The sequence below is a fragment of the Rattus norvegicus genome, chromosome 1 (genome assembly GCF_021556685.1).
Source record: "Rattus norvegicus strain SHRSP/BbbUtx chromosome 1, alternate assembly SHRSP_T2T, whole genome shotgun sequence".
Classification (NCBI taxonomy): domain Eukaryota; kingdom Metazoa; phylum Chordata; class Mammalia; order Rodentia; family Muridae; genus Rattus; species Rattus norvegicus.
The window spans coordinates 195,957,802-195,985,186 of record NC_141534.1 but is presented as its reverse complement, the minus strand read 5'-3'; the positions used below and the strand labels follow the sequence as shown (position 1 = coordinate 195,985,186).

Genomic DNA, 27,385 nt, shown 5'->3' with positions numbered 1-27,385 from the left:
AAGTAGTCACAAAGAATAAGTGAAAAGGTAGATTAGTCAGAAAGAGATGAAAGAATAGGCCAAAAAAGTCGCCTGTGTAGGCGGAGAAAGGTGCAGAGTCTAATAATGTAGGCTACATCCAGAAATCAAAATGAGGCAAAACCAACCAAAGCAGAAGAGTTCCGTTAACACCTTGACTTTAGCCTAGTCTCTCACCCCAATCCTTTTTTAAAAAATTAATTTAATTTAATTAATTTAATCTTATGTGCAATGTATGAGATTCCTTGGAAATGAGTTTACAGACAGTTGTAAGTTGCCATGCAAGTGCTGGGGATTGAACCCAGGTCCTCTGGAAGAGCAAGACACTGAGCTATCTCTTTGGTCCCTTTCTAACCTTCTTTTTAAGAAAAGGTCTTAGGTAGCTCAGGCTGGCCTTGAAAAGCCTGATCTACTTTTTTTAATTTTATTTTTCTTGGATATTTTATGTATTTACATTTCAAATGTTATCCCCTTCCCCCACTCCTTTCCCATACACCCTCCCTCTGCTTCTATGAGGATGCTCCCACTCTCACCCACCCACTCCCACCTCAACGCCCTGGCATTCCCCTACATTGGGGAAACCAGCCTTCATAGGCCCAAGGGCTTTTCCTCCCATTGGTGCTGGACAATGCCATCCTCTTCTACATATGTGGCTGGAGCCATGGGTTGCTCCATGTGTACTCTTTGGTTGGTGTTTTAGTCCCTGGGAAGTGGGGTCTGGTTGGTTAATATTGTTCTTCTTCCTTTGGTGTTGCAAACCCCTTCAGCTCCTTCAGTCGTTTCTCAACTCCTCCACTGGGGTCCCCTTGTTCAGTTCAATGGTTAGCTGCAAGCATCCTCATCTGTATCAGTAGGGGTCTGGCAGAACCTCTCAGGAGACACCCATCTGATCCACTTCTTTTTTTTTTTTTTTTTCCGGAGCTGGGGACCGAACCCAGGGCCTTGCGCTTCCTAGGCAAGCGCTCTACCACTGAGCTAAATCCCCAACCCCCTGATCCACTTCTTGAGAGCTGGATTTGCAGACATGTACCGTATGCCTGGCTGAATGTGCCTTTCTGATCTCTAGGACTGTTAAGATAATGCATGTTGGTTTAAATTTATAATTTGTTGCCATAGTAACAAATGTACATTGGGCTAGGCATGGGCCAATGAAGAGTTATGGTTATGACTAATGTAGTTTTATACCTATGTCTAACACTCCATCCCTTGGATCTCACTCTGTAGACCAGGCTGGCCTCAAACTCGGAGATCTGCCTGTCTCTGCCTCCTGTCATTAACAGTGAGCATTACCGCTCAGCTTCCAGTAGATTGTCATGATTTCTGTCTCCTCTCTTGCTTTAGCAACTCAATACTAGCAATCCATGTCCCTCACTACCTAACTCCAGGCTATGTTTTAGCACCAGATCTGGTCCTTGAGCCTCTTTGCTGTTTTCACTGATTATTAGTTTTTGATAAGATCTTATCTATTTCAAGGCTGGCCTTAAATCCATTATCCTCCTGCTCAGCAGTACTGTGCGCCACCACGCGAATATTTTAGTTTTAACTAGGGATTTGAAAGAGCGGTGGAGGCGCAAGTCATTTGCATGAGGGGCTGCTCTTTTGCCGCTTTACCCACTAATTCGATGAGATAATGGGTAGAGATCCTTGTGGAACTTGTAAAGCAAGTTACAAGCGGTATAGTCTAGAAAGGCCTATCTGGTCGGAACACGTGCTCAAAGACCAGGCTGGCTTCGGTGTAGCCCGATGTCCGCCACATCCCTCAGGGTTCAGAGTTGCTTCTCTCCTGCCCGTCGCGTGAGGCGTCGGTTGTTGAACACGGACCAGCAGTTCTGAGGGCAGAGGCGGACGAGGCCGACTAGCTGGAGAACCACGCGGAGCCAGCACACCGCCTGATCCGCAGTTGAAGAAACCGCTCTGGGGCTGGACGGAGGCGGAGCAGAAGCTCACACTGGACCAACAGAAAAGCCTTAAGATGCTAGGAGCGATCCTGGGGCGGGCCCCGGCGCGAGGCACTCTGGGATTTGTAGTTTACTTCCCGGACAGCTCCTCTCTCATTTCGACCACCCGCCTTTTATTCCTCGCTCTCTCCCGGCACGCCGACTACTTTGTCGCGGCACGTCCTCACGTACGACTACACTACCCAGAAACCTCTCCTTCGCGCTCCGGCAAGCTCTGGGTCTTCCTTGAACTACAGTTCCCAGAAGGCCACTGGAGAAGGGCTTCCCCCACTTTCCCGGGACCGCAATTCCCAGAGACTTGATTTCGCGGCTTTTCTCTGTTTTGGATCTGTCTTGGAGCTGGTTAGGGCTTCGCCGGCCAGCAGAACCACAGCGACTACGTGGTCCGTTGTGTCCAGTCGTAGGGTGTACTCTTTGGCCAGGCTTTCTGTCTCTTCAGCCACTTTTGCCGGACAGGCCGTCGCAGCTGGCCTGAGCAGTGACCTGGCGGGCTGCGCCTGCGCCCTGCCGCGTTTCCTGCCTGGCTGGTGGTGGCGGCCATTTTGTTCATCCTCCTCCTCCTCCTGCTCCTCCTGGTTGGAGCGCAGTGTCCGGAGCGGGCTGGGGGGAGCGAGCCCAAGAGCCGGGTTCAGTACCTTTTCCTCTGTCCCCAGCCGGCGCCCGGAGTCCCCCTCCCCTTCCTTCCCGCCCCCTCCCCTCCCCAGCCCTGCCCTCCCCCTTGTCCCGGGATCACTCCGTCGCACCCACCATGATGGAAGACGACGGACAGCCCCGGACTCTGTGAGTACCCGAGACCCGGAGTGCCAGGCACCGAGTGGCCCGGGCACTGCGGGATGCTAAGGGAGGGAGAGCCGGAGACCGGGACTAGAAGCGGAGAGCCGGGCCTCGCGGTGGCGCGGCTGTGAAGTGCATTCCTCATCTGTCCCCCTTCCCAGAGAAGGAAACCCTCCCTTCCCCCCCAAATACAGTCACTTCCTAGGGTCTAGGGCTTGTCTCGACCTTTTCCTCCCGACCCCTTTTTTGCACACTCTTGGCTGGGCTTGTGCACGGCTGAGGCTGTCAGGCACGGGAGAGCTCCTATTCTCCCTGTTTTTGGGGGGCTCCGGGCTGAGCCAGGAGCTATGGGTCCCCACGGGGGCAGGGCTTGGCGGGGGTGGGACTGCTGCTGCATCCTTTGGCGTGAACACTCAGCCTCAGTCCACGTCCTCAGCAGTCCACGTCCTCAGTCTCAGTCGGTCCGAGTCCTTCTCCCCAGCCTACCACTCTTTAACCAGAGGAACCCCTTGTCTCTTTCTGCCCCACGTGCCCCACGCTGTCAGAAACACCCGCCTAGCGCCTGCTGCTTTTGAAGTGCCAAAGTGATTGCCTTTTGCTGCCGTGCACCACCTCTGTCCCTTGGATAACGAAGTTTACTTTGAGCGCTCACTGCGCCAAACTGACAACCAGTTAAACTCCTTTCACTCAGTTAGTGATGCCGCTTCCTAAATCCGTTTGTGCGTCCGGACCATCAGAGTTCGATAAAAGGATGTCTGCTCCCGCTATTTGATGCGTGTCTTTTGAGTGCTATTTTTCGCGGTTTAGCTGTCGGGTTTCACCTGAAGCCCAATCTAATGAATGAATCGCATCTTCCAACCGCTTAATTGGCGTTTCCTTCTTTTCCCCAATGCAGAGTGATGACTCAGCGTCTGTATTCCTTTCCAAATAGTGTGGCAGTCTTTTTTTTCCCCCCTGCATCTGAGTAATTTCCAATTCATTGTTTAAAGTGAGCACCTTGGGTTTTCCCAGCCTCTTCAGGCCTACTACTCCTGCCTGGAGTAACTACACAGAGTCAGCTTGCTGCTTTGTCTCTCTTGCCTCCCTCTGCCTAGTATTGATTGATATGATGATCAGAGTCCACTTGGCTGGGTCGGCTGATGGGGAAAGTACTTTTTGGGGAATGCAAGACGGTAGATAGACGTTGAGAACCTCTAAGCTTCTCAGAGCTTCGTTCGTAGCAGGAATATGTTTATTAAAGAAGGTCCATATCTTTATTCAGCGTTGATACTTTTTTTTAAGCATTGTTTATACTTTACATTTTTATTTCTCTTAACATCTGGTTTGGGGAACTTGAAAACATCCTAAACGTACCATACCCCTGAATGAAAAAAATCTTTGCGTGTGTGTGTGTGTGTGTGTGTGTGTGTGTGTGTGTGTGTGTGTGTGATTTTTCCATTTCTGCCTTCCTCAGAAAAAAGATAATTGAGACAAAATTTGAAATTTGTTCTTCAGCGATTGTTTAAGCCAAGGCTTGGTATTTTGTATTTAGCCGTGAGTACTGTGATGGAAGCATCTGGGGAAGCTGGACTTAAGGCCTAGAAGTAGCTGTTCAAGGAGGGCGGCAGTTACATTGTATCTAAATACCTGAAATGTCACCATTGCGTCATAATAGCCGCTGGGTAATTGGTAAATTCTCATGGCTCATTAACGGCATCTATTTATTCCTTAGAAGAGGTCGACTGTTTCTGTCTGTTACATAGTATGCTTTTTCTGTTTCTTCTTTTCCTGTGATGGTCTTTACATCCACTGTCAGATTTCCTCTAGACCAGAGCTAAATTAATGTTTCATACATTTATCATCTCAGATCTCTTGTCTTTTTTTCTGAAACACATTTCAGTTGTCTGTGTTTGGTTACCTAAAACTGTGATGTAAACAGATGAGTGAATAAACATCTTAAGCTCTATTGTTCCTGTGTGTCAGTATGTGTTTATATATCTTCCTTTTCCCACTTTTCTCCATGGGAGGTTGAGGTGTTTTTGTTTTGTTTTTAAATATAAGAACTGTACAGCTTCCTAGGACTTAACCCTTCCTACACTTAGTTCATTCATTGGCATATAAGAGGTACTCAAATATTTTACAATTGTTCTTTGGTTAAATTAGTGTTGTCTTGTTTTTAAAAGTTCTAATTGATTTAAATTATAGGTATTGTCATACTTCCTGAAGTTTGTTTATGTGTGTGTATCTATATCTATATATGTATATGTATGTATGTATATATGTACAGATACACACACACATATATGTATATACATGTGTGTGTATGTAAAATCTTGACATCAAAGTAAATGTTTACCAGAGTATGGTTTTGTTTATGAAGGGTCTATATTTTGCATTGTGATCTATGGATTAGATTTCTCAAGTGGCTACTGTTTTTAAATAATGTACTCTAAATTAAGCTTATCTTAATTTGTTTACTTTAAAATGCCTGTGTGTTACTAGTAAGGTTTTCTTCCTGCAGACACACACAAGCTAAGACATATGGTTATCTTCAGAAAACAATATGGTGTTTATAGCCTAGGTAGGTTTTTAAATATTCATTATCTACAGTATTACTAATTTATTTGATGGTATTTAAAAGTGATATAGAATTGTCTTGATATAGAGTCTGAAACCCTGTTTATCATATAGTTGCTTTAAAGGTCTGTTTTCTGGTGTTCTTCATTCCCATTTGACATTTATTTGGGGTTATTATGTATTAGTGATCTTAAAAACCAACCAATGAGGTCACAGTATGAGATACTGGTGTTGGAAGTAGACCAGTCTTGTAGGACACACTTCAGCTTTGGGTTGTGTCTTTGCAGTGCAGTGATTTATCTGTGGTTTCTGAACCCACAGTGTGACACTGAATTATAACAGTCAATTGTAATTTAGTCATCTGTTTGGTGTACTAAAGCCCTAGAAATTGTGGATCTAGGATAAAACCAATGCCACCTGTTAAGGCTATTTATTCTTCCTTGATACTCAGTACAAAGAAGGAAATAAGCCATTGATTTAGAGTGCGTTCTGAACACGTGTGAACAGAGCAGAAGAAAACAGTCTAAGCCCTCGTAGCCTTGGCCACACCACTGACGTAGGTGTATGGTGGCTGTAGTCAATCCGGTTTGTTTCTCCAAAGTGTGTGGGTCCTTAGTCAGGTTAGTTACCCTACATCAGTGTGCCTTCTACTTTGCTGCCTTCCTAAAATGAAGTAGTGACAACTTGGGTAGTCCTTTGGGCTGTTGAGGGCTATTGTTGAAAGTCTCCTTTTGTATAGGAATTTGTTAAGAATAATCGAAAAAGAACTTTTATGGAAATGTAGCCCCACTGTATTTTGTATAAAAGTACTGGTAATTTCAGCCTTGGTGGGGTTACTTTTTAGAATGAGAGCACATTCAGTGGAAAAGCTGTCATTAGCTTTCTGCAAGGCACAGTGTTCTTAATTTCTTTCTGCCCAGTTGGACATAGGAAGTAGTTCATTGGCAATGTGAACTTCTGCCTGCTGTGAAACTGCCAAGTTTTCTCGTCTCCAATTGACAATTAGACCCAATGTTAGGGATAAAGGTATCATTTTCAGTTATCAATGCTTCAGCTCCTACAGTTCCTGTTCTTAGAAGACAAGTAGACTGTAAGGTATGCGTTTTCCTTATTTTTCCTTGAGTTAAAAATGATTTTGGAATTTCCTAAGTGTTTTCTGTTACTATAAGAACTCAAGCTATTCTGCTGTTTTGTACATGTTCTTCTGGTAGAAACTGCATATGTAAAAACTTGGAACTTTAGAATATTCTTCTTAGCTGCAGCAGAAGGTGAAGTATAGAAAATACTATTTGGAGAGAAACATCAATCCAGTAAGCTACCCATGATGCTTACTATGATCAATTTTGAACCTTATCTTAAATACCTTTGTTAGAATTATTCTGGGATGGATTATATTTTGATAATGCAAAAAGCACAGTATACTACAGTATGCTTAGAAGTAAAAATTGTGCTTCTATTATATACATAAATTACAGAACCTTTAGTAGAAAAGTCAGTTTAAAATTTAGATAAATGCAGGTGAAATTATATACTGAATTGTGTCCTTTTCATCATAAGAGATTACAATGACCTCTGTTATGGAAAGCTCTGTAAGCTTTAAAACTTAGCTGTTCTTTAGCAGTTAAAATCTGAGTGAGTATTTGGAAAAACAGGATAACTCAGCACTGGACTTTTCTATAAATATTTCATGGCATTCTAAACCTAAATGTTAGCAGTTTTGATCTCTGACAGTGCTAGATAGGGAAATCAATTATATCTATCAATGTGCCTCTAGAATCTGGCAGTTCCCTCACTGATTAGAAATGGGTTGACTTAGAATGAAAGTCTTGTTAAACAAAAATAGCTTTTATTGTGACTTAGCTGTGAAAAGTAACATGCATTTTTTCCTCTTAAATGTTTTAAAACATTAACCCAAACTTAAACCTGTTTAAATCATCAAAACTTTGCTATAGTAAAATGATGTTCCATTTATATTTGTTACTGTCTAGCTTCACATTAAAAAAATCACTGTTTATTCCGTGTCCTCTCCCAGAAATGAGCAGACCAGACGAGACTGGTTAGATGAATGTATCATTTAGAAAATCAAGATTACTTGCTCATTTTCCTTTATACTGGGTCTCTTACAAAAGCAAGTTATTCCATAGTCACAGGCTCATAAAGCCCCTATGAATGAAAAGGGACAGGCAGGTGTTTATAGCTAATTCATAATCCTTTAACTATTTGCCTATGCTGGAAAGAAGAAAAAAAATCACTGCATGGCCTACAGTAGGTCAGCTCCGTTTAAATTATAAGGAAAAGATGGCGTACAAGAGCTAAACCAGTTTTCTTCTAGCTTGTCCTTTTATTTCAGTAGCACAGGACTTGTGTTTCAGCCTTAGAACATGTACCCTGAGGTTATTGGTAACCACTGTGAAGTTCTTTTTTTTTTTTTTATGCTTTTTTTTTTTTTTTTTTTTTTGGTTCTTTTTTTCGGAGCTGGGGACCGAACCCAGGGCCTTGCGCTTCCTAGGCAAGCGCTCTACCACTGAGCTAAATCCCCAATCCCTCACTGTGAAGTTCTTAATTAACTTGGAAGCTGCTGCCTATTTTCTTATTTTTTTTCCCATTTGTACGTGTGTGTGTGTGTCTGTGTGTCTGTGTGTCTGTGTGTGTATGATTGTGTCTGTGTGTATTATATGTGCATACATGTGAGCACAAAGGCATGGGAGGAGGCCAGAAGAGAGTGTTGGATCCCTTGGAACTGGAGTTGTAGGCATTGTGAGCTGCCAGACTTAGGTGCTGGGAACTGAACTCTGTCCTCTTCAAGAACAGCAGGCACGCTTAATGTCTGGGCCACATTTCTAGCCCCAGTTCCTTACCCATTCTTAACCAATCTTCTTAGGTTTTCCTTAACCATAGCTTTCTCTTGCCCTTTTCCTTTTAATATTTTTCATTTGAAAGCTTTTTATGTATTTAACATGGCAACTGTTGCAAGCCTAATTTTGGTCTCAGCACTGTTTCCTGATGTTGTATTGTGGTTAGAAAAGTAAAATGGTGTCCTTTTACAATTCCAGAAGAAACTGTGTCACATTTTACAAATAATGGTTTGGTTTATGAAGTGGTTTGTGACAAATGTACATTTAAGGTGTTTGCTGAGAACCAGAAAGACTGGCAATTTATTGAGATAAGTTAAACACATACATAGTGTAAGACAGGGTAGTCATCTCTTGGGGGGAAGGCGGTGATTTTTCTTTTTTCTTTTTTCTTTTCTTTTTTTTCCGGAGCTGGGGACCGAACCCAGGGTCTTGTGCTTGCTAGGCAAGCGCTCTACCACTGAACTAAATCCCCAACCCCTTCTTTTTTCTTGTTAACATTTTTAATCAGTTGCTAACTAAGGAGAAAAAAAAAACCCTCAAACTTAAATATTCAGTCAAAAGTTATTTTGGGAGTTTATCTTAATTTTTCTTTGAATTTCTAAAGAACTCTTCTTAAACTTTTGTTATCCTCATGAAATTATCTTTTGTTGATCCTGATACATTTTTTAATGAGGAAGTTTAAGTTATTCAATTTCCTTTTTCTTAAACAAAGCAGTGAAGATGTACAGCCAAAAGTGGAGCAGACCCTGGCTCCCTCGCCCCACCTACCCTCTGCTCTGCTAGAACAAAACTGAACTCCCACTCTCTTCTTTGTTCATGTAGTTGTTTTGGTTGGCAGTGTTACGAGGAGCCCACTAACAGCTACTGTTAGTGTTAGTTCCTCATCAAGATGTTTTAGTAAATCAATATTTGTCATATTTGTGGTGTAAATTATTGTGAAATAGAAAATATAGTTACCATGGGGCTAGGCTTGACTGGAAAAATTTGAGACAGGGACTTGAAATAAAAGATGACAAATTGAAGTAACATATTACAAGTGTAGCTAGAGAAACATTGCTGATGATGTTTTGTTTTTGTTTTCTCTCTCAGATACGTAGGTAACCTCTCCAGAGATGTGACAGAAGTCCTTATCCTTCAGTTATTCAGTCAGATCGGACCCTGTAAAAGCTGTAAAATGATAACAGAGGTAAGACCTTCCCGGCTAGATGCGCCACCTGTCACCCTGACAGTGAGCATCTTTACACGATAAATGAGTTAACACAATTCTAAAATCCACTTTAATTTAAGCTTCAGATTATTCTGTTGGACAGATTCCTGCTTGTGGCATTGACTTAATCCGTTGATTTGACCAGTAATCTAGGTGTGGAGTAAAGTCTGGTGTGAGAAGGCAAAGACTCTGCTCTGATATTACACAGTCCTGATGGAGAAACCTTCAGGTGATTCTGCTTGTGAACAGTCTGTCTGGGAAAGATGACAGATGATGATGGTATTTCACATGCTCCAATGCAAATACTGATAGTTCAGTCTATATTTTTGTTTCTTTTTTCTTTTTCTTTTCTTTTTTTTTTTTTTTGCATCCCAGTCCTTTATTTCCTTTTTGTCCATTAGGCCATGAATCCATATGGCATATGCTCCAGCAGCTCAGGCTCCTTTCCATTAGTCCTCACAAAGTGGGCTTCTCTGGGTGTCTCAGGCTGACCCTTCAGCTGAACCCAGGAACCCTTCTCTTTGGCTTCCTTTTTCTTCTGATCGTTCTCTTTCACTCGCTTCAGGAAGCTGTCTCTGCTCTTCGAGTACTTGATGTGCTCAATCCGCACATTTGATCCTCTTGGCCAGAATCTTGCCTTTAACTTAAGAGGTTACAATGGTGCCCACAGCATGCTGAGTGACATTGTATACTCTTCTGGTTTTGCCGTTGTAATACTTAGGGGGCATTCCTTTTTGAACAGTGCCCATTCCCTTGGTGACTACAATATCACCCTTCTTGTGGATTGCATGTCTGTGGCCAAAGGAACAACTCCATGTTTCCTAAAAGGCCTAGAGAACATAGACCGAGTGCTTTTCCTCTTTCCTTTTGTGTTTGTCATTTTGGCGAGTTACTGGAAGATGGCTGCTGTGGCTGAAAAGTCTGTGTACATTTCAAGTTCAAGGTTTGGTATGTTTTGAAGTCAGCCTTTGGTTATTGTGGACACAGTGGGAACAGTGAACATCTTAAGTACTTTAGAAAATACTAAAGCATGAACAACTTTACAGATAGGAATTTAAACCATTATAATAATTTTATTTCCTCTAGAGTTATAGCTCATTGGTAGAGCAGCATGTATTCATGATATGCAAGGCCCTGGGTTCAACCCATAGCACCAAAATAAAATCTAAATTTTGTCTTATTTTCAAAGAAAAAATTTTACTTTTCTCAGTTAAGACTCTTGTTGTGCCAGTGACTCATGTATCAGTTACTCTTTTCTTCCTTTCTTCTTTACTAAATTTTCTTTTGACTTTCTTTATACAAGATACTATGGTAAGTGTTAAGAATCCATTGGTGAGGGGCTGGGGATTTAGCTCAGTGGTAGAGCACTTACCTAGGAAGCGCAAGGCCCTGGGTTCGATCCCCAGCTCCGAAAAAAAGAACCAAAAAAAAAAAAAAAAAAAAAGAATCCATTGGTGAATAATAAAAGACTTCTTTCCTGTCCTGATTTTAGGACTGGCAGGAGACTAAAGTCAACACTCACATAGGATATAGAATAGAAAGCTAGAGATTGCTTAGGTTAAAGTGCTGTGGGAACTTCAGGAGAATATCTGTTGTGGTGGCGGGTAATGGGAAGTTTCTACTGGGAGTCAGAGCTGAAACCCAAAGCATAACAGACACTTCTGCAGTGAAGTCTGAGGAAGACGATCTGTGAAGAGAAGAGTGTCAATGGAGCCTGCGGTGTAAGAGTGCCTGTGAAAAAGAGAGGCCAGTGAGTTACAGTTGTATTCAGTAGATGTACAGCTGGAGTTTGAAATGGAATTAGACCTAGAAATGCCAGTAGGTAATGAGACGAGTATTTGGAAGGGCTGAAACTGTACTGGTTTCTAAGGAACCATGTCCTGGTGTTTTAGCCTAAAATGGGGAACTCTAGAAGAATCTGTAAAGAGCATTGGCCTTTTTAATCTCTTAATTGATGACACTTACATTCTGTTGTGTATATTTTTCCTTCTTTCATTTCTAACTTTGAGTCTACATTCTTTCATTAATAAAAATACTTTTCATGAGCACTATTGAAGGCACTGTGAACACAGTGGGAAAGCAAGGGAAGTTCAGATGAATAGAGAGAAGAGCCATGGAGAGAGTAAGTGTTCTGTGATGACTGGGTGGGGGATGAGGCAGAGGACACGTAGAAGGTGTCTAGGCAGGAATATCAAGATGGTGTCATTTGTGCTAAAGACTGGAGCAGAGGAAAGCAAACAGTAAAACCCTGGTAAAGAGGGTGACTGGAGTCAATGGTGGGGAGAGTCTAGTAAGGCAGCAGGAATCAGAATCACAGGGCAGGATGGGCCAGGACAGGGTTGAGATTGTAATGCCAGGTCATTGGAGAGGTTTAGGCACAGGGAATACAGAGTCTAATTTGTATGTTTAAAGATCATTCTCTGTGGCAAATAATTTGTAGAGGATTGTAGGATTGAAGAGCAGGAGAAAAACCAGGTGGGTTTATTCTGCTTGTCTGTATAAGAGATGATAGATTTCTGGGTGTTAGAGGAGTAGTGAAGAAAGGCAGTATAGTGTGTACATCGAGAGTTTTGATTTTGGAAGTAGGAACAATAGGATTAGAATGTTATAGGAATCGGGAGACTTAAGATTCTGTCAGTGCAATCATGTGGGAGTGAACATGCGTCTTGCTAAAATGGGAATGACTGAGAAAGGCACAGGATGGATGGGGGAGTGGTGGCAATCAAGAATTTTGTTTTGGCAGTGTTAAATTTAAGATACACTTTGGCTATACAAATGGAGGTTTTATTTGGCAGTAGAATAAGTAAGTTTGGAATTGCAGAGAGAACAGTGCTGAAGGATACAGTAATTTTTTAGTCCCTGGGACTAGGTAAGATCACTTAGAAAAGGTGAGAGCTTGAGGTATGAGGCTTGCAACAACTAAGTATTCAGGAGTCCCAGACAGAGTTACCGTGGAGTGACAGACCTTGTGAAGCAGCCTCCAGTGAGGAAGTGGGGGCACCAACAGAAGAAACCATTTACAGGAGGGAAGTTACTGTGAATTGTGTGGAAGAACAGAAGAGAGATCAGGTAGCAGAGAGGGCACTGGTGAGTTAGCATGCAGTTTCAGTGTCTGGATCAGCGTGATGCTAGTGGCTCTGAATGACTAAAGGAATGCAGAGGATGGAGAAAGGAGTCACCTGATAAATATTTTTAAAAAATCTCTGTGTATACAGACATTTGATGAGTGAGAACTCTTTACTACTTAATCATGTAATTCCTAGATTTGAACCTGTAGATAGTTTAAAATCTCTTATATATCTTTTTTGACATTTATGTCATCCAGTCAGTATGGTGACCAGACTAAGTAAGGTAAGGACTCAACTGATTGGTAGAGTATTGCTTGGCAGTGATCTAGGTAGGAAGTTTCTAAAGGACATAGACTCTAGGAAGGAATATCTCACATCTAGACAATTTCTTTTTGCAAATTTGATTTTGTTATATAAAGAATCCTGAGTAGCTGGGCAGTGGTAGTGCACACCTTTAATCCCAGCACTTGAGAGGCAGAGGCAGGTGGAGTTCAAGGTCAGCATGATCTACAGAGCGAGTTCCAGGGCAGCCAGACCTATACCCAGAAACCTTGTCTTGAAAAACAAAACAAAACAGTCTTGGTTTTTGTTTTATGACTTCTTTTTATTTGGTCTGTATTGTTGAGGCGGGTCTTGCAGTATAGCAGTAAAACTTACCATGCTGTCCTTCAACAAGTGGTGACATTCCTGAGTGTTGAGGCTGTAGGTCTGGTCAACCACATCCACCTGCTTTGATTTTTCTTACATTAGCTACTGTCATGGACTCTAGTTTTTACAGTATAATGGTATGCACTTTGTACATATCTCTAATTTTAAGACATTAAAAATTCTAACATCTGATAGATGTGTTTTAAACATGGATCAAATAATGGGATGTGAATATTTTACCTGAGATCATCTTCAGTTCAAGATATAAATGGAAATGGAAAATTTCACAAGAAAACAGTTTATAAGTTTGGTTTTTGATTTTTGTTAAAAAACCAAACAAAAACAAAAAAATTATTCATGAGTTGGCAAATGCATAACTAATAAGGATGCTAAGGAAATTAGTGCTACCTAAAAACCATAAAAAACAAGGTCCCTGGCTGTTGTGGCGCTTGCTGTGTGAACCAGACTGACCTCAAACTAGCATAGATCCACCTCCTTCTGCATCCTGAATGCTGGAATTAAAGGCAGGTGCCACCATGTCCATCCCAATTCAAAAGTTTTGAATTACAGATCTCAGTGGTGGGATGAAATCTTTTCGTTTCCAGAAGGAGACACAAAGGATTTGTGTCTAACGTACTCAGATTATGCATGCCACCCACCCATTAGTCACTTAGTAACTGTCTTCAGATGACTATGGAGAATCTATGTAGTACCCATGTTCCAGTCACTTGTACTTAATGATGACTCCGGTGTGAAGTAATTCTGACAAACAGAAATCCCAAAGATAAGTTCTGAAGTACTTTCTTTAAATGAAAAGGTAAAAATTCTGAAATTACTAAGTAAAGAAAATTACATGCTGAGTTTGTGAATATCAGCAGTAGGAGCAAATCTACTGTGGAGGTGTAAAAAGTGAAAAAAATGAACCTGTTTTCCTGTTGCACCTAAATTTCCACTTAGCATGTGCAGGCTGCAGTGTGTTGTGAAGGTGGGCCAGTCAGAGCCATGTGGTATTTGTCTCAAAACAAACAAAAGATGGAATAGGCATTATTCCTATAGTAGAAAAATAGTATTAAGAGGACTTAATGCTATCATAGATTTCAGGCATCTGTTAGGGTCTTAAAACACGTTCCCACAGATAGGAGAGCCACTGTATACAACACATGTACACAGAGTATGAAAGTATTTACAGGAACATACAGGAGCTGGCCTACTCTGTTTAGAAGAAATTGGTATTACTCTGCATAAATACACTAGTTTCCTAAAATCTGTAGGACTGTTTCATATATCATTGTATTAAAATGAGACAGGATCTTACTATATAGCCCTAGCTGACCTAGAACTTCTATATAGACTAGGCTGGCTTCAAAATTAAACTTTGAGATCCACTTGCCCCTGCCTGCAGGGGTTAAATATATGCTCCAAGATTGGTCCAATTGTTTTATTTTTTTGTGGTCTGTCTGCCCATTGTCAGTGAATGTGTCTGGTAAATATTCACTCTTTCACATAGGAACAATTGAGTGTCTTTATTTGGGGTCTTCTCTTATTTCCTTTCTCTGCTTCTTTCTTTAGTCTTAATTATGGCTATGACAATAGGGTTTTGTATGAGAGTTTTTTAGGTAGCACTAATTTCCTTAGCATCCTTATTAGTTATGTGTTTGCCAACTCATGAACTTATTTTGTTTTTTTTTTTTTAACTTGGTGCTTTATGATATGAAATTGTAGCTTTGTCCTGGGTTTATTTAATATTTAGTTACTTGGTTTTCAGATCCTAGGTGGCAACCCATTCCCTGACACATGCTAGACAATTGCTCTGCCACTGAGCTGTACCAGCATGTGCTAGGATATGCACATTTCCACAGTTGCATTCTACATCACTAGCATATGTGCTGAGAGACAAATCCGAAGTGTCTTTATACTCTCCGCTAGCTCTTTTTAATGGTGTGTCTTTCGTGTGTGTGCACATATGAGGTCATGTTGGCTTTCAGCTTAGTCTTCTGATTCTCCTGCCTCTGCTTCCCAAATGCTAAGGTTACATGTGTGTATAATCATGCCTAGCTATCAAGCCTGTTTGAAAGATGGAGGATTCATTTTATTAACTAGTTACAAGAATTTTTCCATTTTATTTCTTTATTTCTTCCTCTTTTAGTAAAGGACCACTTTATATCAGTCTGGTTAACAATACAAAATGCTTTAACTTGGTAGTACTCACCACTCTAGGTTTGATCAGAGGTAAAATGGACTCATTTCTATATATTTTGTTTGTTTGTTTTTTGAGGCAAGGTCTCTCTAGCCTTGGCTGTCCTGAAACTATATAGACCATGCTGGCCTGGTCACAGATCTGCCTGCCTCTGCCTCCCAAGGGTTAGGATTAAAGGTGGGTGCCACCATGCCTGGCTACATTTTTCTATATTTTTTTTCTTATAAGCCTGAAATATAGTATATGAAGGATTGTAAAACACAAGTAGAAATCAAATTTTTAAAATAATGTTGGAACTGAGTGGTCATGGCGTGTGCCTTTAATGGCAGCACTTGGGAGGCCGAGGCAGGCGGATCTCTGAATCTGAGGCCAGTCTGGTTTACATAATGAGTTCGAGGACAGGAAGTGGGGTTTCTGTTGTGAAAAAGACCCCTGATACTAATAACTATAGTAATAGTTGGAAGGAAAGAGCAGTGATGGTGAGCAGTCTTCACCAAATCTGAGGTAGGGGTTCTCTCTTATGAGACTTACTTCCCCAGTCTTCTGGATTCTGATTTAATACTCAGAGCCATGATTCTTTACTACTGTTTGTATGGCTCTGCTTGAATACAACAGTATTCTGAGGCTCAGCTTAAGTCTTAAGTGTTAGGCTTTCATAGACTTATGGAATCTCACCTTGTGCATTCCTAGCTGTCAGTAATGTTTTTTCCTGGATTTTCTTCTCAGCAACCCGATAGCAGAAGGGTCAACTCTTCTGTTGGATTTTCTGTTTTGCAGCATACAAGCAATGACCCATATTGCTTTGTGGAATTTTATGAACACAGAGATGCAGCTGCTGCATTAGCTGCTATGAATGGGAGAAAAATTTTGGGAAAGGTAAGATAATGGGATGATGACATCCAGTGAATGTGTATATGTTTGCATGTTAAATCAGACTGCATTCTTTCTTAGCAAGATTAAAATAGACAGTCGGCAACTGGGTGGTCTCTATTCAGCCTAGTGCCTTTGCACAAATAATTCAACTTGGTAGATGATTTATTAAGTGGTAAGTGTTAACAGTTCATAATGACGTGCCTAATAATTGTATTAAATATAATGTTTGTTTTTAGGAGGTCAAAGTAAACTGGGCAACAACACCAAGTAGCCAGAAAAAAGACACTTCCAGTAAGTACTCCTGCTGCACTTTACTGTGGAGCGTGACGTTGTCCTGGCAGCATTACCAGCTTACCTGAGGTTTTTTTTCCTCCTTTAGTGTTGCCTGTCTTCTTAAGTATTTGATTACCAAATGCTTTGATTTCAGATCACTTCCATGTGTTTGTTGGGGATTTGAGTCCAGAAATTACAACAGAAGATATCAAGTCAGCATTTGCCCCCTTTGGTAAAATATCGTAAGTATCATAATTAGTATCAGACTCAGTAGTGATAGGCAAAACTGTATTAACATGTATTAGGATCAAGGTTTTCTTTCTCTAGTTAGTGTGTTTTTCTTTGGTCTTTACTTTTCTTCTTTTGATTTGTTTTGTTTTTTGAGTAGATGTTGTTGCAAATGTTGATGTCATTTCAATGTTTGGGGTCTTGTTTTCAGATAACCTTGTGTATGATATGTTTAAAATTTTTAAGTGATTCTGTTTGTTACATTTAAAGCAAATATTTAGATGGTAAAACTTCTAGCTCTCTGTCAAATGTTTTCAAATAATGATGATTAGAGTATTGGGTTAATGAAAACTAAATGTGATCTTTATTGTGTATTAAACTTTAATCGAAGGAGTTTTTAAGGGAGGGGGAATCTAGACAAATCCTTGTATTTATGGTTAAATTGGAAATGTCCATGTTTAAATATAATGATAAGTGTATTTTGATATTTAGCTTTGAGAAAACGTAATACCATTACAATATTAAAATGTTTTCGTGTCTAGATAATAAGTATGAGATTAAATTGACTTTTGATAGTGATATTTGATTTTGCTAGTGAGGGGACAAATATGGGTTGATTTTTAAAAATATATGCTCAAATTTTGTTATTTGACTAAATATATTGGAAAAGTAAAGGTGGTTGCAAGTTCTATAAAATGTCATAATTTTGATTAAAATGAATTGGTTATATATTTGTTGGTTTAAAGTAAATGTATGACTACAGAAATGTTTTAAGAACAACAACTTTTCTATTAACATATAACTTGTTGTTCTATAGATTTAACTTATTTGTAAGAAAGATTTAATTCTTAATTTTCTATTTTGATATTTGCTTTGCTTTTTAATCTAAATGTGGTAAGTAGTGCTGTTGTAAAGTCAGTGTAAAATGATACAGGTTGCTGTTTTTGATCTTTATTTATACCTGAGACCTGCAGTTTTTCTACAGTCCAAGTCACAATTAAAAGTAATAGCATTCTGGTTATTTTGCAGAATTGCTCATAAGAATGGACAGGATCTTGAAGGCTAACTGCAAGGAACTGTGCACACTGGAACTCAGTTGTAGATTTTTTTTCTCATTTCTATTTATTCTTATTATACATTATTTATATATACATATTTTAGTATTTACATTTTAACATTCTATATTCAGTGGAGTTCTATATTTCCAATCATTTTAACTTACTCACTAAAATTTCTGTGTAAATTTGTTGTTTTCGTACTGGTGTGCTTAGCGTTGTTGTTAGTTTTTTATTCTCCTTTCTTAAATTTCTGAAAATGTCAATTTTTCAAAATTTACAGCTGCCCAAACTCCAAAATGATGATAGAGAATTGACCAAGAAAAATAAAGAAATCTGTTAACAGGCCATGTATGCCTTTTTAATTCCTATTTTTTCCTCTTTTTCAATTTTTTAATATTTCATATATTTTGTATCACTAGGCAGAAGACATTTAACTATTTAGATATTGCATGGTAAAGTAGTTAGCATTGTTACAGTAATTTATAGAATCAGTAAATCTTAGAGGACACTAGCAAATAGAATATTAGAGAAGGACGTTGTTGCTTCTATTAATCTTGAGATTTGAGTGTCTAGTTAGAAAGCACAGGCTATGTGGTTAGGTTGCATGTTTATTACATGTTTTTGTCCTACTGCTTTTTTCTAACAGGTAAAGAAGCATTAGGGAGAGTTCAGGAATGGCTGTAGTTAATTAGGGCTAACTGGAGTTTATTTTTAAAATGCTCACAATACAGTGTGTGTGGTTCCTTTTAGTTTTTATTTGGAGGGTGACTTTTACTTCCCTCATTTAGCTGTGCTTCTTTTCACAGGGATGCCCGGGTAGTTAAAGATATGGCAACTGGAAAGTCCAAAGGCTATGGTTTTGTATCTTTTTATAACAAACTGGTATGTCCTTTCAGTTAACTTAATTAAAAATCTTCCGTTCTGGATTTAGTTGCTTCATTAAAATTAATGATTGAAACTTAAAGTGCTAAAAGTTTACTTAGAAATATAAATCTTTGGGGTTGGGGATTTAGCTCAGTGGTAGAGCGCTTGCCTAGGAAGCACAAGGCCCTGGGTTCGGTCCCCAGCTCCGAAAAAAAAAGAACCAAAAAAAAAAAAAAAAAAAAGAAATATAAATCTTCTATCATTTTTTTCAGCATATATTAGTAGTGGAAAATAATTCATTCTTTCATTAACGTGAACGTACATGGAAAAGGCTAGGGTACTAACATAGTGAAGGACAATTACTAACCACAGTGTGCATTGTCGAAGGCGGAGTGAGGTAGAGGTAAAACCTGAGACTAGTAGAGGCAAACCAGTTATGAGAATTATGTTCAGTTTTAACCAGGAAAGTCGATTTTAATCATTTCACCAAAACTATATTTTTACAGTGAATATTGTTAGAGTAGTTATGTATATATGTTAGCCTCTTTTTACATTTTCTTCAGTAAATGTTACATTGCAAAGCAGCCATAAAAATTAAGGTACTTTGAAGTGATTTTGTGAGATGCCTATTTTTTGTTTTTTGTTTTTTGGTTTTTTTTGTTTTTTTTTTTTTTTGATTTTTTTTTTTGACACATTTGTGTGTATTTGAGAAAAATGATTTTTGGGTGATCAATGCAATTATCTTTTTCCCCTTATGTTAATTGTAATATAATTCTTGAACTTATGTGTTATATTAGTATTTTGAAACCCATTCAGTAAAAATCAGCTTTTATGGTTTAGGTTGTTTATTGGTGACACATTGTTACTGTCTTAGTGGGCCCCAGATGGTGGCATGTGTTGGGCACAGCAGTGCCAGCTTTCATTTGTCTTACTAGGTCTTGGGAAGGTTTCCCCTTTGCTTCTGATTGCCCTTTTTAAAATGTTTTCTTTTTCTCCATAGGATGCAGAGAATGCAATTGTGCATATGGGGGGTCAGTGGTTGGGAGGTCGACAAATCAGAACCAATTGGGCCACACGTAAACCACCTGCCCCTAAAAGTACACAAGAAAGTAAGTTACATCTCCATATGTACGCAGGTATAGATTATGATCACACCATGCAGCATTGTGTCTTAATTTCCTGTACTTAAATTAGTGTAAGACCTAACCTTGAATTTCATTATAGGAGCTTTAGATATAAATGGAGAACCAACTGGTTTATTTAGAGATGAGATCTGTATTTAAGGCTAAGGCTGAGTTGGCAGAAGTTCTTGTGCTTGCCTCAGATGCATGAGGCCCCTGGGTTTGATTCCTAGCATCATATAAACCAGGTGTGGTTGCTCATGCCTGTAATTCTAGCTCCCGAGGAATGGAGGCAGAAACAGAAGTTCAGAGTCCTCTTCAGTGTCACAGTGAGTTCAAGCTTAGCCTGGGATACTTGAGACCCCACCCCCAACGTGTTAAGTCATAATATGGAGGAAAAAAATGTGTTCCATCTCACTGGGCTCTATCTTAACAGTATACAGCCAGGAGTGGCGGAGCATGCCTTTAGTCCCAGTACATGGAGGCAGAGCCAGCCTAGTCCACATAGGTCCATGATGGCCAGGACTACATAGAGGACCCCTGTCTCTAAAAACAAAGACTTAAAATTATATATAAGAACAGAAGATTGTATGTGTGGTGCTGGGTTTTAACTGGGACCTTGCACGTGCTAGGCAAATGTTTTACCATTTAGCTATAACTTTAGCTCAAAAAGTAGTTTTATAATACTGTATAGCAATCAGATTTCATTTTTCCTTCTTACAGCTAACACTAAGCAGTTGAGATTTGAAGATGTAGTAAACCAGTCAAGTCCAAAAAACTGCACTGTGTACTGTGGGGGGATCGCTTCGGGGCTGACAGGTAGGGTTGGTTCCCACCACCTTCTCTTTTGGTATTTTAGCACTGTTAGTATAAATTTCATGGGTAGCATGAGCTTTAAATATTTTCTTGTTGTATTTTTCTTTGTATAGATCAACTTATGAGACAAACATTTTCACCATTTGGACAAATTATGGAGATAAGAGTTTTTCCAGAGAAGGGGTATTCGTTTGTCAGGTAACGTTCAAGCTGAGAGAGAGATTTAGTACTCGTGCATCCTCTTCATTCTTTTCACTTACATTATTAGATCCCTACTAAGTGTCAGTTTACCTATAGAATATATAATTTGAGAAAAATGCCAACTGAGAGGTGTCAGTTATTGTGTTCCTATGTTGTTTGCCCAAATTCTTAAAGATTGAAGGCAAAACCTCACTGTTTTCTCCTCCTAGATTTTCAACTCATGAAAGTGCAGCCCATGCTATTGTTTCTGTGAACGGTACTACAATCGAAGGACATGTGGTTAAATGCTATTGGGGTAAAGAATCTCCTGATATGACTAAAAACTTCCAACAGGTAATTCGATTTTTCTTAGCACTTTTTGCGGTTTCCATCTTACATGTCTACATAGGAGCTTTGGAAATTGTAAAATAAACAGTAAAATAAAGCGTATAGCTGCTTTCAGTTGATTGTGTAAAATGCTATTTCAAAATTGTTTTGCGGTATTAACTGAATCTTAATACTTTCTTTTCACAGGTGTCACCACCCCAATAAACTTAGACAATGATAAATAACAGAGTCCTATTCACATAAGGGTGCTTACTTAGTTTTTCTCTTCCTTGTCTCCCACTCTTTCTTCAAATACGGTGTTTTGTTCTTGTTCCCTAAAACAGTCATTTGCTTCTTTCCTAGGTTGACTACAGTCAGTGGGGCCAATGGAGCCAAGTGTATGGAAACCCACAACAGTACGGACAGTATATGGCAAATGGGTGGCAAGTACCTCCCTATGGAGTATATGGGCAGCCATGGAACCAACAAGGATTTGGAGTAGAGTGAGTTGTTTTGGTTTTTCCATTGTAGAAACAGATGAGTTTCTGGCAAAAGAGAAAGCTGTGCTCTCCTAGGGGAGAGTCTTTTGAAATGATTGTATGTTCAGGCATTTGGGTTATAGCTGTTACAGTAACAAATCTCAGGTTTGTGATGTTTTTAATTTCAGAGATGGGGAGGTGCAGTGTGACCTTTCTGTAAGCAGTTGGTGGAATTTGACTTATCCGTAGTGGCATTTTCATTTAATTTTGTGTGTATAAAAGATCTTTGTCTAGAATATGCTCAGAAACTTATTTTTATATTTTGCCTCTACAAGGCATCTTCACAAGTTATATGACAGCAGTTTGCTTTCTGTGATGATGGTAGAGTGGATTCATTGCTTCGCTTTCTCTCCTAGGCTGAGTAGACCTCTATTTTCACAGTTTTATTGAGAATACTACAAAGGTCAAGGGCTATAACAAGAGTACTGCCTACTAAGTCATTTATTTTTATTTTTGTAAGACGGTGTTTTTCACTGTAGCCTAGCTCTCACTTGGTTAGCCCAGGCTAACCTCAGACTTAGACTCATAGTAGCAGTCCTGTCCCAACCTTTCAGATACAGGGATTACAGATAGGAGACGTAAACCTCACTCTGTTGTTGTTGTTGTTGTTGTTGTTACTGTTACTATATTTTTATTTTTGAGACAGGGTCTTTCTGTGTAACCCTGGCTGTCCTGGATGTTCACTTTTTAAGATGGTCTCAGTATAAGCCCTGGCTGGCCTGTAATTATGTAGACCAGTTTGGCCTCAAACTCAAAAAGATCCACCTGCTTCTGCCTCCCGAGTGCTGGGATTAAAGGTGTGTGCCATCATGCCTAGCCTCATTATTTAAAAAAAAAAAAAACAAAAAACCAACAGCTTTCAGGTAGCGTGCAGACTGGAGGTAAGGTGTGATGACCGTAAGAGATAGTGCTGGGTTGTAGGGCAGTGTATCCTGTAAAGAAAGCCCTGGGCTTGATCCCCAAGCACTGCAACAAAGTAAAAACAAATGAAAAGGAACTTTAAGACTTAATGGTAGTGTATGTGTTCTGCATGTGTTCTGTTTGTTGTAGATCTGTGTTCTGTGACTAGTCTCTGCCTGAGTTTATATAGCTGTATAGATTATCTTTTTCTTGTGTTTGCTGAAGATTTTTCCCCCTTTCTTCCAAGTCAATCACCTTCTGCTGCTTGGATGGGTGGATTTGGTGCTCAGCCTCCACAAGGACAAGCTCCGCCCCCTGTCATACCTCCTCCAAACCAAGCTGGGTATGGAATGGCAAGTTTCCCAACACAGTGAGTGAGCTGGGACTCTAAACACAAGTGTAACCCACCGCAGGCTGCAGGCTCCTGTGACACTCTGAAGACATGAAGAGTAAACATCGGGAATGAAAATATTTATTTTAAAAATTGAAATGTTTGGATCCTTTAGCACAGCTTTGCTTGGTGAAGGACACGTGTCTTCTAGTTCTGCCTTTTTAAGTTTTTTTGTTCATGATGGATATGAACATGATTTTTCTTTGTGTACAAAAAACTAAAATAAAGTCAATAAAGACAATTCTGACTATAAATTTTGATATAATAGGAGAAATGGGTAATACACTTTGATCCTTAGACACTTCCGTTTTTATCTTGCTGTTCAGTATTTTAACTCACTGTGTTTTTAAAAGAGCAAAAAAGGGAGTATCGTGAAAAACTGAGAATCACATCAGTCTGTCCTGAATTCTGATACTCCCCTCCCATCCCTGAGGTGGACCACATAGAAGTCAGCAGGAAAAAAGTGTGATTTCAGAAGAAGTACATGATGTGGGGATCGCTGTGGAAGAAATACCTTATCCTCTTATGTTAAAGGAAACGAAGCCAGACTGAAAGTGTGCAGCCTGAGTAAGGACCAGCATCTTAGGAGTTCCTTGAGCGATTGTTGGTGGTCCACAATAAGACATATTTTTAAAACTTTAAAAGTGTTGGTTATCAAAAATGTATATTACATTTCATTTTGGGGGATAATTCCAAGTATGGTGTTTATATTAAAGTCAGACGGTCATACTTGTGTTTTTACATGGAGTTTAAAAGATAAACATTGTAAATATTGAATAACTACAGTGTTTCAAAAGCATGCTTCAACATAGAAGTAGCAGCGATGTAATTATTCGAGGTGACAAGTAACATGCTCGCTGAGTGCAAGTACTCAGTAGCAGCGTCGACACTGACGTCTTTAGCCGTGTAAAATGAGAACGACACAAATGACTACACAGAAGAAGCCTTAATTTAATTTCATACAAATCTTTGATGCATTAGTATATCCTAAATTGTAAGTGGAAGTTAGATTTGGGCTTTTTTTTTTTCTCCCTTCTTTCCCCCCCCTTTTTTTTTTGTTTGTTTGTTTTTTTGTTTGTTTGTTTGCTTTTTTTGTTTTATTTTGTTTTGTTTTGCATTATTTGGTACATACCTTGATTAAAACCCAGTGAAGTGACTTCAGGGTTCCTATAAGTTGTATAGCACAAATTTTTTTTTTAAAGAATCTTGGGATGTTTTTAAAAATCAGTATATTTTGCCCAAGAATTTTTTTTAACAAGATTGCTAAAAATATCTTACTTAGACAACTTGATGTACCAGTTTGTAATCTTATAACCATTTGAGTTGTTCACAAAGTTGTGACTTTTATTTCAAATTTGTTTTTTTTCCCCCTTTGGGAGTGTGTGGGTGACAGATCTGAATAGGCCTGAGTTGTACGTGTGCAGTTGTAATTGAGTCTTTGGGAAGATGCAGGCGTTCCAGGCATGCTCTCACAGCATCTTTCTGTCTATGTGGATACAGTCTGCCTCATAGTTCTATAAAATGAGAATGTGAAATAGATAAAATCCTATGTGTTTCAATTGTGACAGCTAGAGGGTGCAAATGTTTGATAGTGTGTTAAACCTGTTGGCCTGTGTATGCACAAGAGCAAACAGCCCTACTCTAACCGTTCTGAGGTAAGATGGGTAACACGCACCTGGCGTCCACACTAAGCCATTGATGTCTAAAGATTAAGATGATGTGGTTTTTTATATTGGTGACCACAAAGATTCTGGTGTTGATTCCCTCCTTCACTTAGAAATACAGCCAAATGTGTTCAGCATAAAAATTTACAGAGTCTGAAGTTCTTTTTTGAGCCAAAATTTTTATGTACCTTCATGGTTTTGTTTTGTTTTGTTTTTTAACTCACAACTACCCTGTGTTAGTGACTAAATATACCCCTGGGGTTTTTTTGGTCATACCTTTGGGGAATGTTTTTGGAAAATTATTTTATACTTTATAAGAAAACAAGCTATATTCTGCCCTTGAGTTAAAATTTTCATTAAACTTGGTGAAACTCGAACAACCTAAAGACTTTAAGTTGATAAACTGATAAAAGCTTATTAAATTAAAATTTCAATTTCCCTTTTTTTCCCTCTGCCAGTAAATTAAGTGGCTTATCGAGATAACTACTGGCTAACTTTAGCTGTAGTCTTTTCTGTTTTATATTCTGAGTTAATAAAGTTATCCAGACTAGTTACATTGTCATAGTAAGCATGTGGCTGACATCTTTTGTCTTAATTTGGATGATAAAACTTTTCTTGGTAAGTCAGTCACAGTTTTTCGCAGCAGATAGTTTTAAGATGGAAAGGGGCACATGCAAGTGAAAGCAGGTCTGTGCAGCACATGTGAGTCTGTGCCCTTGACCGTCTCACAGTGCACATGTGAGGAGTCTGTGCCCTCGACCGTCCACTTTAAGCCTAAGAGCTGTTGCCTTTTCTTTCCTGTGTTCGTCAAGAACAGCAGAGAGACTCTTTGGCATGCAAGGAAGTGTCTCTTCATAGTTTCTTGAGATTTATCTTGCTGTGTTTCTGCCTGCCATCGTCTGTGCTTGAACCCTTTTCTACTAGCATTTCCTCGGTGCCAGTCCGTCTGATCTTTATGTTTGCCGGCAGTGAGAGGCCAACTAAAGCCAAAGCTGTAAACCACAGTTGAAGTCTTTCAATAAAGACGAGTCTATGTAAGTGGCTTTTTCTCATTGTTGTTCATTGTGTAACTGTTCCCGTCAGCATGGAAGAGGCAGTTTGGCTTTATCAGGGAGGAAGGATAAGACATACCTGTAGCTTCAGGACTGGGGTTCTCTGTGTTAAATAAGGTTCAAGTTCTGAACATGGAGGGACAGGATTTGTACCCACAGGTCAGTAAGATGACTCAGTGGGCAAAGGCATTTGCTGCCACACCTGAACTTGAGTCCTGTACCCAGGAAACCATGTGGTAGAGGTTGACAACTGACTCCTGACTTCCGTGCACACTGAAGCTTATGTGCACACACCCAACTGACTCCTGACTTCCGTGCACACTGAAGCTTATGTGCACACACCTTTTTTGGTCTTTTTGTAGGCAAGAGTCTATACAGTCTGGCTGTACTGGAGCTCACTATGTAGACAAGGAAGGCTACTCACAGAAGTCTTCTAGCCTCTGCCTTCCACGTGCTAGAATTAGGTGTAATTACTACACCTGACAAATAATAACTTTTAAAAAGAAAACTTCATCCTAGAAAGTATATTCAGATATACAGTAAAACATTGCTATTTTGAGTTCCATAAACTTATTTTTACCATGTTGGGGGGGTGTGAAAATTTGGTAGAAATATTTTTATATTATCTTTGATTAAAGATTATTGTTTAGAAACACAAATGTTAGGAAGTAAATACAACTGTCGTTCTAGGTATCCCCAAATTAAACTCACTTGTGTATATTGTAAAGATGCAAAACTTTTAGTTTTCCCCAATTTTAAAAGAAGCCTTCACTCTACTGGGTATGGTGGTACACACCTGTATTCTGAATTCCCCAGATGCTGGGCAGAATGTCAAGTTCTAGGCCAGCCCAAGCTACATAGCAGAAACCTTGCCTTAGTACCTTCCTCCCCCAAGGAAAATCCTTACATCACCAGTGGGGTGTGTGCCATTGCTCTCCAGTGTTTAGTAAAATAGTACCCTGATAATTATGTTCATATAGGTGACAATTGATGACTTTAGGGGAGCAGGTTGATCAGCATGCTAGCGATGGAACCCTGGACCATGCTTGGCAAATGCTCTACCATGAAGCTAAATTCTCAGGAGACCTCCATTTGGTGAAGAGAACTTGAAACCAGATCTCTCTATGCAACCCAGACAGGCGTAGAACTTATGATCCTCCTGCCTTAACCTCCCTAGTGCTGGGATTATATGTATGTGACAACACCACAATGAATGCCTTGCTAAAAAGAAAGTTGGTTCCTGTTCTCTATCAAAGTTGGGCTTGAAAGATAAGCTAGGCTGGGTCCTCTAATTCTTAAGGTACTCTATGCAAATACCTCTGTTAAGGCAAAATTGACTAAGAACCGAAATGTGAGAACATTTAGGAGTTATGGTTAGCAGTAGAGGAAAAAACACTTTGTTTTTTTCAAACATTTCTACAAGGGAAAAAGGTTGGAGCCAGGAAGGTGACTCGATCGGTAAAAAGTCTGCAAATAGGAAGACTTGAGTTGGGTACCTAGCCCCCATAGTTGGGACAGAGACAGGCAAATCCTGGGGGCTTGCTGCTCAGCCAGTTTAGATGACAGTGAGAGACTATCAGAAAAGGGTGTCAGTCTAGTGAGACAGCCCCACTAGCAGTGCTTGCCATCAAGCCTGATGTCCTGAGCTTCACCCCAGGCATTCGTATTGTGGAAACAAATTGACGTCTGGAAGTTCTCTTTCTGATCTCTCCACATGCATCCCCACCCAGTTACATAGACACTAAATAAATACAGTACATTTAAAAAGAGGTGGAGAGGGCTGGAGAGATGGCTCAGCCGCTAAAGGCTAGGCTCACA

At 39.7% G+C, this 27,385-nt stretch overlaps 1 protein-coding gene across 9 annotated transcripts; it reads left to right on the top strand.

Annotated features, from left to right (window-relative positions):
* The first annotated feature begins 2,245 nt into the window (after positions 1-2,245).
* Tial1 (Tia1 cytotoxic granule-associated RNA binding protein-like 1) lies at positions 2,246-25,553 on the top strand. 9 transcript variants are annotated; one of them, NM_001444210.1, is made up of 13 exons: positions 2,246-2,756; positions 5,251-5,310; positions 9,251-9,347; positions 16,059-16,157; positions 16,391-16,445; positions 16,582-16,669; positions 18,520-18,595; positions 19,578-19,686; positions 20,422-20,517; positions 20,628-20,712; positions 20,925-21,048; positions 21,385-21,524; positions 22,708-25,553. In NM_001444210.1, exons 3-13 carry the CDS (start codon positions 9,336-9,338, stop codon positions 22,832-22,834), a joined length of 1,011 nt encoding a protein of 336 aa, NP_001431139.1. In that variant the 5' UTR covers positions 2,246-2,756; positions 5,251-5,310; positions 9,251-9,335; the 3' UTR covers positions 22,835-25,553. The 9 variants fall into 9 exon arrangements, 7 of the variants coding, with proteins under 7 accessions (NP_001431139.1, NP_001431138.1, NP_001013211.1 ...); XR_015630646.1 differs by lacking the exon at positions 5,251-5,310 and adding an exon at positions 21,229-21,287 and having other exon boundaries at positions 2,521-2,756; positions 22,708-23,092; XR_015630645.1 differs by lacking the exon at positions 5,251-5,310 and adding an exon at positions 21,229-21,287 and having other exon boundaries at positions 2,521-2,756; positions 16,008-16,157; positions 22,708-23,092.
* The last annotated feature ends 1,832 nt before the right edge of the window (positions 25,554-27,385 follow it).

Excerpts from the sequence above, each read along its gene's own strand:
- Tial1 (NM_001013193.2), top strand. The coding sequence starts at position 2,725 with ATGATGGAAGACGACGGACAGCCCCGGACTCT. Across the intron at positions 9,348-16,007 it reads GCTGTAAAATGATAACAGAG|CAACCCGATAGCAGAAGGGT; the intron begins GTAAGACCTTCC and ends TTTTCTTCTCAG. Across the intron at positions 16,670-18,519 it reads GCCCCCTTTGGTAAAATATC|GGATGCCCGGGTAGTTAAAG; the intron begins GTAAGTATCATA and ends TTCTTTTCACAG.